This window comes from Camellia sinensis, chromosome 13 (genome assembly GCF_055761805.1).
Source record: "Camellia sinensis isolate YWXY chromosome 13, ASM5576180v1, whole genome shotgun sequence".
Taxonomy (NCBI): Eukaryota; Viridiplantae; Streptophyta; class Magnoliopsida; order Ericales; family Theaceae; genus Camellia; species Camellia sinensis.
Genome location: NC_138973.1, coordinates 125,110,504 through 125,129,364, shown reverse-complemented (window position 1 = coordinate 125,129,364; position 18,861 = coordinate 125,110,504). Strand labels below are relative to the sequence as shown.

General features: G+C 39.6%; 1 protein-coding gene across 31 annotated transcripts in view; it reads right to left on the bottom strand.

Annotated features, from left to right (window-relative positions):
• Nucleotides 1–1,404, bottom strand: part of LOC114290915 (F-box protein At5g07610) — a 41,280-nt gene extending 39,876 nt beyond the window's left edge. For 17 of the 31 annotated variants that reach the window (XR_014349550.1, XR_014349548.1, XR_014349546.1 and 14 more), the window contains exon 1: nucleotides 50–1,404. Coding sequence is in view for 20 of the 31 variants with exons in the window: in XM_082903336.1 (XP_082759462.1) it covers nucleotides 50–1,271 (1,222 nt within the window). In the remaining 11 variants the exon portion in view is untranslated. The remainder of the gene's footprint in view (nucleotides 1–49) is intronic. The other 14 variants (XR_014349554.1, XR_014349553.1, XR_003639183.2 and 11 more) reach the window with 2 other exon arrangements.
• Between the last annotated feature and the right edge of the window lie 17,457 nt (nucleotides 1,405–18,861).

Here is an 18,861-nt window from a genome sequence, read left to right as displayed (position 1 = left end):
GGGGAGAACATATACATGCACACACACAAACTGCAGAGTTTGAGGTTACCTTGGGGAGTAATACTGGGAATGGACAAGGAAATTCTCGGCAGTTGATAGGGAATGATAAAGCCAAGGCAATTATCTCCTCCTCCATATTCTTTAGTGATTCTAAAAAGCTCTTGAAGCACACCATTAATAAGGCTATATGAAAAAATCCTCCTTTTCACCCTCAGGTATAGGAGAGGGGTCTCCATTTTGCGGAACTCTAAAACGCAACCCAAGAAGAGAGACTCGGGTAAGTTCCCAACATTAATGACACTGGTATGAGACCATGTACCGCAGTTGAGAGCCCAGAGGGACAATTGAGAATGACCCGTAACTCGAATGTATATTAGGTCGTCTCCGGATACCCCCAAATAACGGCAACTACAATAACCGTTGGAATATAACCCAGCATCCCTCATCTTCTTAACACATGTGCACAACCCATGGTCATCTAAGTATTTGTCATCGCCCGGTAGGTTAATCAAGGAGAATGAAATGGTTTTGGTGCGAACATCAAAGGAGACGACACCCGAAGGTTCCAACAACCAATGCAAAGCCCCTCTACAGAAGGTGGACCGACCAGATAGTGCATAGCCGTCCCTGACATTGGAGGGGACCCTGTGATAGGTTGTCCTCCAACATGAGCGAAGTGAAGAATAAGAAAAAACCCGAAACTTACGAGCTCCAGTATCTGCAATGTCGACGATTGTGAAGCACGGATGGGTAGAATAAGGATCAAAAGCAAATCCAAATACCATATACCGTGTGGCAAAGGTTTCGTAATTGTACGAGAATCGGACAGAGACTTTATCACCAGTAGTAGGATTATAAACCTCATAGTAAGGAACAGGCATTGAAGAGTAGAGGAGGAGTAGGCCATTACAAGAGTTGATGACTAGCAGGGTGTTATCTGATGCTCCGCAATGGCTCGCAACACTGGTTCGTAGGCGATTGCCTCTGGAAATCGGAATCGAACTCGAACTCGAACTCTTATCATTGGGATTGGATGGGATCGCTCTGAAAACGAACTTGTTGTAGCTTGCCTGGTAAAAAAACCCTAAAAGCGAGAGATTTCTAGCCTCATATCTATCCACGAACGGTGGTTCGGACAGATATTGTCGCCACCACTTGGAAATAGATTTGAATCGAGCCACCGACGGCGGTGGAAGCCTCAAAACTACCTCCTCGATCAACTCATCGATCAACTCATCGCGTTTCATGCGTTTTTCCTCCTCCTCCTCCATCACCACCACCAATTTTGTTGCCCCAAAATTTCGTTCTTCTAATAAAAGGCAAATTGAGCCCTAAATTTCGAAAAGCCTGTTTGGCGAAATGATAACCCGGCTATGGTTTAACTCCTACAACAAATTTAACCCTAGTTTTTTTCTTCAAATATATATATATATATATATATTACACTTTCTACCCCTAAATTATCATCAAATTATCTATTTAACCCTTAAACTATCAATTGAATCTATTTGGTCCCTAAAATATATAAATCAAAGTTTATTTAGTCCCTAAATTATTGATTTAATTTATTAAGTCCCTAAAATATTTAAGAGTAAGTATCATTTCCCTCCCTAAACTATCACGCATTTTTCACGCGCATTCCCATGTTTATATCTATTTTAATTTAGTACTTGAACTTTTCACAAATTAATCAAGTAGACCCCAACTGTCACCTTCCGTCCACAATTGGACGGAATATGATGAGCTGTCCCCCCTAAACTATCTTTTGGAGGGAATATAAGAGGTTTCCCGCCATATACAACCTCTCCCTTCTACTATATAACAGAGACAAGCTCCCAACAAAAAAAAAAAAAAAATAGAGCATCTGTTTGGTAGTGAGAGAAAATGAGGAATAGAAGGTCAAGAAATCTGGGAAGATCAAGCTCAACTGAAGAAAGATGGAGTTCAAGTGACATGGAAGACCTGAAATGCATTTACTGTGGAAGACGAAAGGTGATACAAACATCATGGACTGATGCAAATCCTAATAGGAGGTTCTTCAACTGTCCCACTAATGGTTGTTATCAATTCACCTGAGTAGACCTACCTTTGTGCTCACAGGCAGTGCAAAACATCCATGGGTTGTTAAAGAAAGTCAATAAGCGAGAAGCAAGATTATAGACAAGGAATAGAAGAGGGAGAAAACTATGGATATGCTTGGTTGTCTCATGGTGCATCATTTTGTCAATGTGGTTTTTAATGTAGTGTAAGAAGAATGTAATAAGGGGACTATTATGAATGAATGAATATAATGGGGGAAATATTATGAATGAAATGTAATGGATGGAAATATTATGAATGAAATGTAATGAGGAAAGTATTTTGAATGAAAATTTCAAATTTTGTGTTAAGGTTTTACTCTTAAAAAAACAGAGCATCACAACCTTTGTTTGTCCCTTAAAAAACAATTTGTGTTCATCCTTACAAAAATAAGACATTATCATTTAATTAAAAAATAAAAAAACAAAAGTAGCATTGTGTGTTACTTTAACTATTTGTCATTCATTCATCAAAATAACTAATTGGTGGCATCTCTGAATAGCCCCTTGGCAACCAATGAATAAAATACCTATCACTGGTATCCATCCATCAAATGGCAACCAACGAATAAAAAACCTATCATTAGCATCCATCTATCAAATGACATTCATTCAATGAATAAAAAATCTATTAGTGGCATTCATTCAAAACACACAGTTGGAATCCATCCATGTAATGGCAACCAAAACCAACAAAAACTACATTTACATAGAAATGAGGAGTACCATCTATTAAAATAGAGCATCATGCACAAAAGCAACAGTCATAAATTTGTCATTCAAGTTTTCAAAACACGTAATTGTTTGTGACAACCAAAATACTACCTTTATATAGTTAACAAGTTCATGGCAACCATTCCAAACAAACAAACATTACATGTACAAAAAACCTACAAGGAGAAAGTCATGTAGATGTTTCCTTATTGTATAAAAAAAAAAAAAAGAATCTTTTGTGCAATGGATGCTTCCTACTTCCAATCTCCAGGTGCTCGTATTTCTGTCTAGTGGATGCTATTTTAATGCCACTAGCATTGTACACTAGCTTGCATCTCCACATCATTTGACCCTCATTTGGTGTGCTGGTTGAACTCATTGGAGATAAAGTTGACTGACTTCCTTGTACCACTCTTCTTTTAACCTACAATAAGATTGAATTATCCACAATTAAACACAATCAAATATAGGACAGTTAAGTTACTATTTAAAAAAAGAACAAGAAAAAAGGAAGAACACTAACAGCCAGTTTCTTCTGTCTCATGTATCTCTTGACCTCAAGTGCTTTTGCAGTTAATTGGCCTTGAGGTTGGCTTGGTTCAGTTTGGCTCCCATGAGGTTGGTTTTCTTGTATGTAGCTGAATTTGCCCTTGACCTTGCAACTTCTCCTGTTGTGTCCCACATTTCCACAATTATTACAAGTCATTTTAGTGCCCTGCCTTCCTAGCTTTGTGCCTTGAATTGGTGCCTCAGTCTCATTTCTTTTATTTTGTTTAGAACTTCTAGCTCTCTTTTTCACATCAGGTGGCAGCACCTTTGCATACTTAGTTCTTGGCTACATTTCTCAACCATTAATAGGAGTTAACATATTATCATAGATCTTCAGATAAATCTCTACCTCATAGTACTGATGAACGTATTTTTCTGGTTCTTCACCCAAGAAATTTGCGGCAGCCACAACATGGGCACATGGAATGCTTGACAAATCCCACTTCCCGCAGGCACAAGTCCAAGCTTGCAAGTCTAGCTTGTATTGCTCACCATGTGGCCCTACAACCTCAAATTGCTCATTGCCATTCCATTTAGGAATCCATCCACCTACATCCATTTTCATCTTCTCCAAATGATTTTGAATCTTAGGACATATAGGACCATTGTGTCTTTGCATTGCATCTCTTCTTTTTTGAATTGTTTCTGTTGATACAGTTTATCCCAGTGAATGGAACGAACTGGTCCAAGCTCCTCAAGCCCAAGCCCAAATGATCGAGCCCACCGGATATCCTACAAACAAGTTCAGCGGGGAATGGGGTAGTCCCCCAGTGAACCCTCTGACGATCAAGTTAGGAAGAGAAGTAGAGTATATGGGGGGAGGTTAGAGATAGAAAGCTTAACCTTTTTCTTGTCTACAATGTTCACTTATATCCTTTGGTAATCATTTCACTGTCCCTTCCGACCTGCTCTCCTCGCCGAAAGCCTATGCTCTAGCTTACCTTGCTCAGGGTAAGGGGGTCCTGTTCCGGCGGAGAGGTGTTGTTGTAATAAATGCTGTGATGGGCTGCATTAATGGTGATGTGCAGTGGCAATAACTTTGCAGATCTTTGTCGGCTGATGTGGCGCGTCCTTCTCTTGCCGTGTGTCTGAATGTCATTGGCTCTTAATGCCATGTTGGATTTCAGCTGTCCTGGACCTCACCAGCTGGGTTATGCACTGGGCTTCAAGTGATGGGCCATAGGTGATTCGTGGCCTTTGTGGGCTTATACATATCAGTAGTCCCCCATTCCCGAGTGCAGCTTTAGTCCAACGAAGGGAATATTAGTGACATAGACGAGTGTGTTAGGGATTGGTACGATGGAGGTCGACCGGAAGGGGTGATCGAGGGGGGTGGACCGACCAGGAGGTGGTCCGACTGTGCAGGGCGACCGAGTGGAAGGGCAAATCACGGAGAAGGCTGACCGCGAGGTTGGCCGAGCGGGACGGTCGACACCAAGGAGGGCCGACCGCGAAGGGAGGGGCCGACCGTGGTGTTGGCCGAGCGGGATGGCTGACCACAAGGAGGGCCAATCACGGAGAGGGCCGACCGCGAGGTTGGTCGAGCGGGACGGTTGATACCAAGGAGGGCCGACCGCGAAGAGGCAGGGGAGGGCCGACCGCGAAGAGGCGGGGGGGGCTTGAGTTTTTTATCAGAAGTTTAACTTTACTCTGCATTGAGTTTTTTATCAGAAGTGTAACTTTACTCTGCATTGAGTTTTTATCAGAAGTTTAACTTTATCAGAAGTTTAACTTTACTCTGCATCAAGTTTTTTTATCACAAGTCTAACTTTACTCTGCATTGAGTTTTTTATCACAAGTTTAACTTTACTCTACATTGAGTTTTTATTACATGTCCAATTTCGCTCTCCCTTAAGGAGTCTACCTAGTCCTTATTACAGTTTCAATCCCACTCTGTCCTGAGGAATTCCTAAATGCAGTTTTTATCACAAGCTCACCACAAGTTTTTATCATATGTCTTCATCCATTTCAGACGCACAAGCAAAAACAGTGAAATGCACAACGCAACTGAAATTTCATTTATCCACAAACTTTATACAAAAGTTCATTACAGCAAACTTTATACAAAAGTTCATTACAGCAAACTTTATACAAAAGTTCATTACAGCAATTCAAAAAAAAAAAAAAAAAAAAAACAATAACAAAAACAATGTCGATGCCCAGTCTTTTTCTCCTTCCTCCCCAGTTACTCCTCCTCACTGGAGAGGAGGTCTTCTTCTTCAATGCCCTCGTCCAGGGGGGTTTGGGCCACATCGTCTTCGCCAATCGTTACACTACTAAGGTCTAAGTCTGGGAGCAGCTTCTTCAGCTCTACGTTTGAACGTCTTCCAGCCACTGTCCCAGTACTCAGCCATTTCGTGCTTATAAAAGTCTGACTGCTGGAAGCTTTCAATAACTTCTGCTTCAGTTCTTCCTCCAGCAGTCGTCCTCGATGGGCCCGCCCCCCCAGATTCTTGCCTAGTCAGGCTGCTCGCAACCGCGTGTGAAATCCCGTATTTTTATATAATAAAAATAATATATATTTTTAATTTTCTTAAATAATTATTCACAATATTTTGAATTTAATAGTCTGTATATTTCTATACTGAACATTTATTCAAAATAAAATAAAATATTTTTTGACTTTATATTATTACTCAATATTAATTTCTGAACCTTATGATATTTTTATATTTTTGTAATCAAATTACACTGAAACCTAATATTTTCTGTACTAAAACCCAATCAAAAACCATGGGTTTGCTCCCCAAGTTTTCTCACTTTCCACCTTCAACGTGTAATCATCTTATGTATGTAAAAAAAATAAAAATAAATAAATAAATAAATAAAAACGTGGTGGACATGCTGATGGCATACCACCAAGTGTTCAACTTCATACCACCAAGTGTTCAACTTCTTTTTCTTTCCTTTTTTTTTTAAAAAAAAAAAAAAAATTCTTTTCATTTTCTTTTATCTTCTTTTACTCTTCCTCATTTTTTTCCCCATAAATTGAACCAAACTTTTCTTCACATTTCTTCATATTTTCCTTCACTTCTAGCTTCATCTTTCTCTCCCTCTCCGTCGGTTCTCACTCTCCCTCCACCTCTCATTCTCAAAACTCTCTTTCTCCTTCCTTATCTATGTTTTTTCCTCCTTCTCCCCCCAACCTCCATAGCCATGGCCTCAACCCATACGATTACCATCCGAACAACCAACCCGCGAACTTCACCACCATTGGCGCACCGTCGGACCGCCACCACCACCACCATCACCTATTTCCATTATCATCTAGAACCACCATTCACAAAGTGTTGTAGGTGAAGAAAGAGAAGAAGAAGGAAGATGGAGGAGAAAGAAGCAAAGTTAGAGAAGTTTATTTTGAAGTTCAAAAGTTGGTTTTCGGCTTACTTTCGGCATGCCAAAACCATCCATTCCAGGAAGAAGTGAGACAAATAGGCCATGTAAGATGAAGTACGAAGTAAGTTGAAGAGATTGGCGAAAGAATGAAGTAAAACCGTTAAGAATTAAGAAAGTTATGGGGTCCGAAAGATGGTTCGAAAAAATGTCCAAGACAGTAGGAAAATAATCTTATTTTTTCGTCAAATTTTAGAGATCCGACGGCATGCAAAAAGAGACAGAATGAGGCGTGTGAGTAGTGAACCAAAAACTAGGCCGTGAGGTGAATCCAATGACAGAAAAATAAGATAAAACGGAGTTACGATGAAGAAGATACAAGCATTTGAACTGGTGACATTGAAACTAAAATTCTGGGTCTCTCTGTCGTGCATGCTGGGGCTGTTGGAGAAGATGAACTAAATTTCATCCAGTGTTTCTCGGCCCATGGTGCTACGATGTATCCTAGTACATTTAGGTTAATTGAGTGGTCCTGTGACTTTGGGGATGACCACCCTTAGGTTTTTCGACGTGTAGAATCCATTTTTGGGGTTAGATCTTTCAAATTCTAAGTCTAAGATGATGATCAACAACTAAGGGTTCCAAGAGAATCCAATGAAAGATCAACGGTGAGATCGTGTCCGATTAATGTGAAATTTCAGCAAGACGATCATGGAGCCAGGACGGTCATATCTTACGATCAGAATCATAAATCCAATTCGGACGATAAATCGCTAGCCACCTAACATAGTAAGAAAACCCTCTCAACCCTCTCATTTTTTTATATATTTGAAAATTTCAAATTATATACATATGATAAAATGTCTAAACTTGTAGATAAAATTTTATTTATAATTGTATGAAAATTTATGATGGTACATCAAATTTGGACTTGCATGTGTAGTTTATGCCATTAAAAAGATTATTGAAGATGTTATTTGGCCTTTTAAATCTGCCAGAAAGTTGTACTAATTTTTAGACAATTTTATACTCAAAATTTGAAGATGATTTCTTCTACAAAGTTGTTGATAATGATGTCTAGTTCATCCACAAAAGTTTTCAACAATTATTGAGTTTTGTACGAATTTATACAGATTTTTAACCAAATCTGGAGCTATAGACAGATTTTATTATGTGTTTGAAAAATCATTAAAAATTTTATATTAAACCAAATCTGGTAATTTCTAAGCAAAAAAATGAAATTTGAGAAGTCTAATTTCATAATAAATTTTTAGATCATGGAATTTATTTATAAAATTTAAGTATGGAATTAATTTAAGGAAATGCGATAAATCTGTGTCATAAAATTTCTGGGAATTTTACAGAATTAATTATAACTTATTTTTGGGAATTTATTTTTGAAAAATGACCCAAACACATTTATTGAATATTCTGTACATTTTCATGAATTTTAGAACTGTATAAATAATTTATTGATAATTTTTATTACCTAAGGTATAACCCGAAAATTTCTAGACAGGTTTAAGATCATGACTTCAATTATTTATTCGGATAAAAATCAGTTATTGTGTTTGTCCAATTCATCAAATATAGTAAATTAGTAATCCATGTATGGGTGTATTGTGGTTTATTTAATATTGTGGTAGTCTAATTTTGTAAATTAAAAATCCATGCACGTGTGTGACTTTGATTTATTTTCTCTGTATCTAAATTATTATTTCATACTATGGTTTAAATAAGTTGTTTATTTAAATGCTGTACATTTATTTATTATTGTGTGACATGTGTAATATTTTATGTTGAAAATTTTAATGAGTTGGTATCACATTATTTGTGATTAAAAATTGGAATTATTTGTGATTAATATCAAAATTAACTGAAAGGATTAAAGGCATATACAAAGTTAACAATTGACGGTTAATACCAGTTTTCAGAGTGAGTCTTGGTTTTAAAGAGTGTATGAAACCAAGGGATTGACGGTCAATACCGGTTGTTCAGGGTGAGCCCTGGTTTTGAGAATTCTCACGTAAATTGTGTTGCGAAACTCTAAGATGGCACGGGACTTATTTGACCCCTTTTCGGTATTCGATTTTGGAATAAGGGTGGATGTGCAGGTGACACACAGGGAGGTCACTTACCCCTGGCAGACCGTTTCCTTGGGGCAGACCACGGATGCCACTACTTGGGTATATAACTCCGGACGTGGGCATCCCTGGTAGTTACGGTTGGTAACACTTAAATATTTGACCAATGGAGGGTTTCAAATTAACCGTTGCCATGCTTAGTGGTTGGAAAGTTAAATCTCTTTGGTGAGATTTTGAGTGTCACCTAATTTATTAAAATTACTGAAATTACTCTAATGGTTGTAATTTCTGTGTATAATTATATTGTTATCTCATGTTTAGAATATTATTATTTTTCTCTTAAAAAGAATGGTAGGTTGGTTATGTTTTCTTACTGTGTTGCAAAACTCATGGCATATATTTTTGTTACCCTGGCGTTTTATGTCAGGTCTTGGCGAGAAAATAATTGAAGCTGAAATGGAGTCGACGCTAACGTAGAGCCTTGGCTAACCAGAAACCCCGAGTAGAGCCGAATAAATTATATTATTTTATATAATAGCTATTAAGGACTTTATAATTTCATTTGATGTTGTATTTGGAAAATTTTAAGTTTTTATCTATTGTTATTTGGACATTTGGTTATGTACGAGAGTTGGATTACCCTATTAAGATGTCAACTTTTTGGTTTATTAAGTCATTTTGTTTATTTAATTTCCCTTGATGTTCCAAAAATTTAGGGCGTCACACAGCGGCATCAACCGCCATTTGAAATTCGACAGACCCTTTGAATTGCTCCACTGCTGCGACGCACAGATCGGGATAAGCTGCCCTTTCGGAGGCTGCCTTCGCCCTTTTTTCGTCCAGCTCTTTCTGCAGGGCCGCCCTTTCCGACGCAGCCTTGGCCTTTTCCCCCTCCAATTCTTTCCTCAGGCTCTCCTTCTCCGTCGTTGCCTGCGCTCTCTCTGTTTCTAACTCCTTCTGAAGCCTCCCCTTCTCTCTATTGCCTTGGCACGCTCGCTCTCCAGTTCCTTCTGGAGATCGCCCACTTTGCCATCGGCTTCATCTTTTTGCCTGACCAGCTCTTCATTACTGCTCATGGTCTCTTCATGTTGCTCGACCTCGACGGCGCAGGCTCTCTGGGCCTCCTCCAACTTCTTCTGCTCGCCAGCAAGTTAGAACTCGAGTGACACAACCTGGCGACGTGTGCTCTCCAGCTCCACCTCAACTGCTTATAGATCAGCATGAGCAGCTTTCCAACTCTCATTCTCCCTTTCCAACTTCGCAAGTTGGGCCTTGGCCTCATCTGCCTTGAGTTTGGCAGCCCCTGCTTTCCTCAACAGAGCCCCTGCTAAGGTGGTTACCTTCATTTGGGTGGAGCATAACCCCCTCAGCAGTTTAGCCTCGTTGACTCTGGATGCCGAGCGCAGGGCTGCCTCTTCTACGATCCCCACCAGGCGGTCCGCCCCTGCCTCAGCTGGGCCTTCTTCTCCCTCCAGTCGCCCAGCCACCGCGTGAGCATGGTAGATCGCTATGGTCAGACCAACTCCCCCTCCTTGGGGTGTAGGGCCCCCCTGGGGCTACTCTTCTCTTCTTGAGCTAGGGCCGCTTGCCCCATCTTCTCCTTGCCCTACAAGGACGGCCCTCACGACCTCCGCGGCGATCGCCGCCACCACCGGTACCACCTTCATGCCTTCTGAAGTAACATCCACCGCTTTTGGGCCACCTACCCTTCTTGGGGTCACCTCCACTTCGCCCCCCTCAGCCCCCTTGGCAACACTGGTTTCCTTCACACTTGTCTCCCTCCTCCTCTTCTGGGCAGGCACTTCCTCACACCGCCTCACCCTCTTCTTCTTCTTCCCCACGCCCAACGCCTCCATCTCCTTCAAAGACCTTTCCTTCAAAGGGTTTGTTGGGGCGGCCGTGGCACAAAATCGCCTAAGTTTTTCCCTCCCAAGGGTTTGGGGCGGGGTCGAATCCTCTCACTCGCAATCGGTTTTGGTGGTCGGTCGGCCTGAGACTCTTTGAATTTTTGGGCTTTAGCCAGAATGGCCTGATCCTCCGTCTCTTGAGCCCTTCTCCTCGCCTCCAACTCCGCTCGGTCGAGGTCCCCATTACTTGGCCTTGGACCCAACCCTGCCTCAAACAATGCAGACGGCTGAACGAGCTCGTCCCATTTGGCCCCTTCTTTCTCCCTCCACTCATTCACCCTCTTCACCCTCCCCTCCGCGGCTGCTCCCAGTTTAGGCTCCATAGACCTGATAGGTACTTTCTAAATGGTGCGCACTCCAAGCCCCCCATTGGCAGACACGTAGAACCATCGTGGTCGCCACCCCTTGATCGACGACGGTAGCCCCGCCACCAACCCTCTCCCCACTGCTGCTTGCAGAGTGACCCACGTCTCCTGCTGCCCCGAGGCCTTATAACATGCAAAGAATTCGTCTACTGTCATAGCCTCCCCCCCATTCGCTTTCGGCCACGCACTTGCGCAAGCCAGCAGGATCTTTCATGCATTGGGCATTAGTTGCCCTGGTGCTACCTCCAGATGGTTGAGCATATCCACCACTACTTGCGGCAGTGGCAACCTCAGTCCACCCTTCAGAGCTTTCTCATAAAGGGAAAACTTTCCTGGCCTGGCGTCAGACGGCCTTTCCGTTGATGTCGGCAGCAATAACTCCACTTCCCCAGGGATCTGGTATTTTTCGCGGATAGCCTCCAACTCCACCTCAGTAATCGTGGATTTGTCTGCCTTCGTGTGCCAATGATCTGGTTCCGCCTGGCTGATTGGCTTTGGAGCTGCTATCATGGTGGAACCGTGGGATCGTACCACCGACTCCCCCACCCTCTCTGTCCTATACTGCGCCACTAGCTCCACAGCATTGTTATCTCAAAGTGGGTCCACCCTGACAATCGCATTCCCTTCTTGGGCCATTTCTGTGGTTTGTTTGCGAATCGCTTCAGCGGCAGGAACAAGGAAATCGAAAAAGTGTTGCAGAGGTGTATTGTGAGTAACAAAGGAATTCACACTTGGAATATTTTGATTTTTCATAAACAGGTAGGTGAATCGAATAATGCCAAAAGCCCACGGTTTGCCCGTATTCCAAGGATCCCAATTAATTTTCGCTAGTTTGAAAACTTTTCAAAATTATCCGCCAAAACTGTCTCTTCAACACCCATAATGACTTACCGTTTCATTTCTGATCCAACGCCTAATCTTCCCCCCTACGGGATGTTGCCACATGTACGCCCATGAACCACTGTCTCCTCTCCTTACCTTGTCTTTTCCACTTCAACTCACCACGTGACCCGCGGCGTCTCGAGCCCCACGCCCCTCCACCTCACCCTTCACGGTCGGCCCTCCTTGCTACCGACCATACCACTCGGCCAACACCGCGGTCGGCCCTCCTCATAGTCAGCCCTACCACTCGGCCAACACTGCGGTCGGCCCTCCTCGTGGTCAGCCCTCCCGCTCGGCCAACACCACGGTCGGCCCCCCCGCCTCTTCGCGGTCGGCCCCCCCGCTTCTTCGCGGTCGGCCCTCCTTGGTGTCGACCGTCCCGCTCGGCCAACCTCACGGTCGGCCCTCTCCGTGATCGGCCCTCCTCGTGGTCAGCCCTCCCGCTCGGCCAACACCACGGTCGGCCCCCCCGCCCCTTCGCGATCGGCCCTCCTTGGTGTCGACCGTCCCGTTCGGCCAACCTCGCGGTAGGCCCTCTCCGTGATCGGCCCTTCTACTCGGTCGCCCTGCGCAGTCGGTCCACCCCCCTCGATCACCCCTTCCGGTCGACCTCCATCCTACCAATCCCTAACACACTCGTCTACGTCACTAATATTCCCTTCGTTGGACTAAAGCTGCACTCGGAAATGGGGGACTATTGATATGTATAAGCCCACAAAGGCCACGAATCACCTATGGCTCATCACTTGAAGCCCAGTGCATAACCCAGCTGGTGAGGTCCAGGACAGTTGGAGTCTAACATGGCATAAAGAGCCAATGACATTTAGATACACGGCAAGAGAAGGACGAGCCACATCAGCAGACAAAGATCTGCAAAGTTATTGCCACTGCACATCACCATTAATGCAGCCCATCACAGCATTTATTACGACAACACCTCTCCATCGGAACAGGACCCCCTTACCCTGAGCAAGGTAAGCTACAGCATAGGCTTTCGGCGAGGAGAGCAAGTCGGAAGGGACAGTGAAATGATTACCAAAGGATATAAGTGAACGTTGTAGACAAGAAAAAGGTTAAGCTTTCTATCTCTAACCTCCCCCCATATACTCTACTTCTCTTCCTAACTTGATCGTCGGAGGGTTCACTGGGGGACTACCCCCGTTCCCCGTTGAACTTGTTTGCAGGATATCCGGTGGGCTCGATCATTTGGGCTTGGGCTTGAGGAGCTTGGACCAGTTCGTTCTATTCACTGGGATCAACTGTATCAACAGTTTCCATCAACAACAACCTAATCTTCTCTAACATTGTAACCACAAGTTTAATTCTAGCTTCTAAGATACTTGAATTAATGCCCTCACATAGATTGTTTAGCAAAAGTTCACACTTTGGAAAAGTGTTGAAGTGGCTCCTACTCCAATGAATTGGTGGTCTTTCAACTAACCAATCATATGCCTTAGAATCAACTTCTTTAATCTCTGCCATCACTCTAGTAAATGCAGGAACAGTTGTTGCCCTTGCAGCCTTTCACAACAGATCTTTTAGAGCCAACCCCTTGTGTTCACCCTTAAAATTGTTGTACAAATGCCTTACACAAAACCTATGTGAAGCATTTCGGAACAACTCAGCCATTGCATCAATCATACCCTTTTGTTTATCACTCATGAAGGTATAACAATGAGACTTTACAATATTCAGATCATGTCCTAGCAGCTCTAGAAACCACAACCATGCTTTTTTTTCTTCTCTTTCTCAACAATTGTATAGGCAAATGAAAACATGCAATTGTTTGCATCCCAACAATAGTCAAGAGAATACCACCATGTGACCCCTTCAAATGGCATCCATCAACTCCTATGATTGGCCTGCAAGCATTCATAAAAGCTTTCTTCAATGGACCCTAACACAAGTACAACCTTTTGAACTTTGACTCCGTATTGCTCCCATCAATAACCCTTGGATTATTCCTTTCATTAACCTTTGGAATCTATTTCACCTTCATGCAGATTGTTGTTTCAAGATTACTATTCCTAATCTCCTCAATGTAACTCCATAACATTGCAGACTGCTCAGCTGCGGTACCCTCTACTTGTGTCGACACCTTGTTTCTTGCCCTTCTCACTTTTTGTAAGTCAACCTTCACATTGTGCTCACTTGAAATAGTGTCTGCCAATGACCAAATTGGCCATGTAGAATTTAACCTAATTCTTTCAAAGTACCTCTTGACAATCCATTTGGAACTCACATGTACCACATTAAAAGACCTATTACAAGTGTGCTCATCAACAAGTGTTTTGATCCTATACAACCCATCATGTTTTACATTTGAAGCATAACGAACCCAAGGACAACCAACTTTGCACTCTGCCCTCACCTTTTGTTTGTCACTCTTGGTAAATGTTATATGTTTGCCCCACTCAATTGCATACTCCTTCACAGCATCCCTAAGTATATCATGACTCTTGAACTCCATACCAAGTTTGAATTGAGGATTGTGCAAATCAGAGTGAACATTAAAAACAGGGTATTGACTCCTATGAGAAGTACCTCCTTTATCAGATGAGCTGTCAATACTTCTTAGCTTATTAGAGAAGCTTCTAAGGCTTTGTAGGTCATCAACTACCTCAGCCATTACATTCTTACTACTTTCTACACCATCAACTTTAGCTCTTTGTCAACATTAGCCTCATACAATGCATCATCGTCAGAAAATCCATAGTCACTATCCTCATATTTCTCAGACTCATCAGATGAAGAAGAGTCTAAGGGATTAGGATCATAGTCATCACTATCTTCCTCGTCTGCTACCTGTATATCTACAAGTACTCCATTTCTCTGACTTCTTTTTGCATTTGGCCCTATAACACCATCAATTCCTAAACAACCTACATACACCTCCATTACTCTGTTTCTATCCACAAATGTCTCCAACCTTATTACATCTTCATCAGTGTTAATCAACTTTAACCCAACACAATAATTAAGCTTATAGTAATAGATGTCACATCTAGTGCAGCCTACTTCCTTGGCCATATTATCCAACTCCACAAGTGATATTTCATCAGAATTACAAAAGTCTAAATAACTGATAAATCCACCACTATAGACCCTCTGAGGATTATAACTAACCAAACCCCCATGATGCATTTTGATTGTGAAATAACAAGATTCTTTCTTTGCATGTTTGAATGAAAAAATATGTTATTATGGACTAATTATACTAATAAATAAATAAAAATAGTATTAAACTACTATTACCATAAGACAATTCCAATTGAAGAAATCCATGCAAGAATACATTAAAAAAGAAAAGAAAAGTTTGTATTCTAAAAAATGATTAACTAAATTGATTTTTAATAAGCATTAAATAAAAAAATGAGTTTCTCTTAAGGACTGATTAAACAAAAACTAACAAGTATTACAATATTCAAGTAAAACAATTATGATTAAACAAATCATTTTCAAAGACAAACTGACAAAGATGTATTCTAAAAAATGCCAAATCAAAATAGTATTATATCAGAAATCGATTTTTCATAATCATTACCTTCAAAATTAAACAAATATTAAAAGTAAATATCATAAACAATTGGTCGCTTCCTTCGCTTACAATTCTTCTCTCTTCGAACCCAATCCATGATTCAATGTTAGTTCGTGCCCTTCGTTTATTGATCAACTTTGATTTTGATTTCGAATAAGGAATTTGAAAACCCTAAAATCGATTTTGATCCAAACGAAGCCTAATTGAATTGTCTACTAAACCAACTTATTTTGTAAAGAAACCCTTTTATATTCCTTCCAAAAGATAGTTCAAGGGGACAACTCATCACATTGCGTCAAATTGTGGACGGAAGGTGATGGCAGGGGTCTAATTGATCAATTTGTGAAAAGTTCAGGTACTAAATTGAAATAAATAGAAGTATGGGGGTGCACATGAAAAACTTGTGATAGTTTGGGGGGAAAATGATATTTACTCAATATTTAATTCAAACCTATTTAGTCCTTAAAAGGATTACAAAAATAAAATATATGCCCATATATATTATAAATTAGTAAAAAAACCCTCCCTAATTAAAATTTTATTATAGAAAAATCATTTAAATTTTTGTTTTGTCTTTAAAAGATATTTTATTTCGTTGTGTGCTTAAATTAATATTAGAGTCTAATTTTTCAGTCTTACCAACAGATTATATGAATATTAGATATACTGAAGAAATAGAATTGGATAATTTAAATAATAACGCTTCTAGTAATAGAACAAAATAATACATTAATTAAGTAATAAAAAGAACTTAGCGAAAAACTTAAAAACAATCAATTAGAAATTATAAACGAAATCTGACATATAATATTATGGCAATCACGAATCTATTGCAGAAGATAAGTAAAAAAATATTGTAGATAATTACCCTTATCCTTTTAAAGGAAATTCAATATATGAATTGGCACCCACTTTTCAAAGACAGAATAAAAATTTAAGATTTTTTTTTGAAATAAAATTTTAACTAAATAGGGTGTTTTACTAATTTATAATATTTATTGGCTTATATTTTATTTTTATAATCTTTTTAGAGACTAAATAAGTTTTAATTAAATACTTGAGAAACTTAATGGATTTAATCGATAGTTTAGGGGACTAAATAGATCTAGGTGCTCTGGTGGAGATAGAGGAAGTGGGTAGAAGAAAAAAAATTAAAATTTCATCTTTTTAGATTTGAGGGTATTTTTATATTTTTAATTAAGGATAGAAATGTAATTAAAAAAAAAGTAAAAAGTTAAGGGTGTAGAAGCTGATTTTGTAGTGTAAGAAGAATTTCTCATAATTTTATCTTCAAATCGTACTAATAGCCACTTTCCAAAACTACCCTTTATACTCAACATATACATTATAATCGGGTAAATTACAAATACACTTCTAAAATTTTGTTTAAAATACGGATTGTCCTATTTCATTTAGAAAATTACAAATATTCCCTTGTTAGGATTTTTTTATTCAATAGAATTAACTGAAAAAATAAAATTATTAACTACTCTTCTATACAATAATAAAATTATTTGAATTGTTAGTTGAAATAAATTGTTGACATCATTACAAACTGTAAATTGACTTAATGATTTATTAGCAAAATGGTCTATTTGTTATGAAATTAAAAAAGGCTAGACATAAATTTTAGAATCACATGAGACAATTCATATTTTAAACAAATCTCAAATAATATATTTATAATTTACCCATTATAATTTTTAGAGTTTTGTTTGGGTCTAAAATTGTGCAAACTACCACTGAAAAGATTAAAGTTATTGAACAAAGATTCAAGACAACTCAAAGCCAACAAAAGAGTTATGCAGATGTTAAAAGAAGGCCTCTTGAATTTGAGGTTGGTGATCATGTGTTCATCCGTGTAATTCCCATGAAAGGCCAATTGAGATTCGGTAAGAAGGGTAAGTTGTAACTCCGTTACATTGGGCCGTTTAAAATTCTGGAAAGACTTGGTTCAGTTGCTAATAGAGTTGCTCTACCACCGGGAATGAAACAAATGCACAACGTATTCTATTTGTCAATGTTGAGGGCCTATCTCCGGGATCCGTTTCATGTTATAGACTACCATTGGATAGCTCTTGATGATAATATGGAGTACAAAGAATGGCCAGAACAAATCATTGATCGACAAGTGAAACAACTGAGAAACAAATCCATTCCAATGGTGAAATTGGAATGAAAAAAGCATTATGGAAAGGAACCCACATGGGAAAAAGAAGACAAGATGCGACAATGTTACCCATATCTATTTTTGAACAGAGGTAGCATAAGTTTGGAGGACCAAACTTCCTAAAGGGGGGAAGATTGTACAATCTTGCTCTGTGTTGTGTCGCTAATTCTTAATTATACTCGTGATTATGTGTTTGATGTGATTTTGGATGCTAAGCATGTGATTTTATGCGAATTCATATTTGTTCATCGTCGAAAAATATGTTTCGTATTCTGTAATAAACTGAATTTGAGGGCCGTAGAGGCGACAGAAACTAAAATTTACTTTACCATTGTGATTAGCATAATTTTTAGAGCTTACGGTGAAATTTGATTAAAAACTGATTCGGATCAAATTAATTAGATTAATTTGATTAGAATTTAATATAATTGATTAGCCTAAATCAAACTTAATTAACCTAAGCTAATCACCTACCATATATATGACTAACTAGTGTTTACGCTCATATAATTGAGCTCTTCTCTTCAAACTTGCTGAGTTTAAATACAAAATAGAGAGAGAGGTGAGAATTCAAAGGAGAGAATAGTAGAACTTGAAGATTTTCCTCAAGAGGTTGAAGAAAGTAAAGCTAGGCACAAGAACTTGCTAGAGTTAGAAGAATTAAAGGCTCCAAGTGGGTAATTGATCATTAATTAATGAGTTTAAGTCAAGTAATTGTAGATTCAAGAAGAGTATGTGGGTAAATGCAAGAATTAAGTTGAATATGTTGAGAATGTGATCAAAATGTGTTCAAAATGTGCATGCATGTATAAATTTGTTATGATTTCTCATATTTGAGCACAAACCATGACAATCATGTTGAATTGGGAGTTATTCGATACATGCATTCATGAACCATAAGGTTATGAAACTCAATTCCATCTTTTGAAGATGATGGAACAAGAGTTCAGGCTAGATTCGCACACACATGAAAGTTGAGAGTTTCATTTTGTCAAATTCATGAAGTTTTGAGTAATTGGTTTCAAAGTGAAAATGTTTTCATGTTATACAATGTTTTTCCATGATTTTATACCAATCAAGCAAGGTTTGAGCCTTCAAATTGCAAGTTTGAACTTTACACAGAATTTTAGAAATTCCAGAATTTGAGCAGTACGCTCAAGCGATAGAATTGTCGCTCGAGCGTATATTTCGAGCTCCCAGTACTTTTGCAGACATTGGAGGTTGGCTCAAGTGACCAAAAG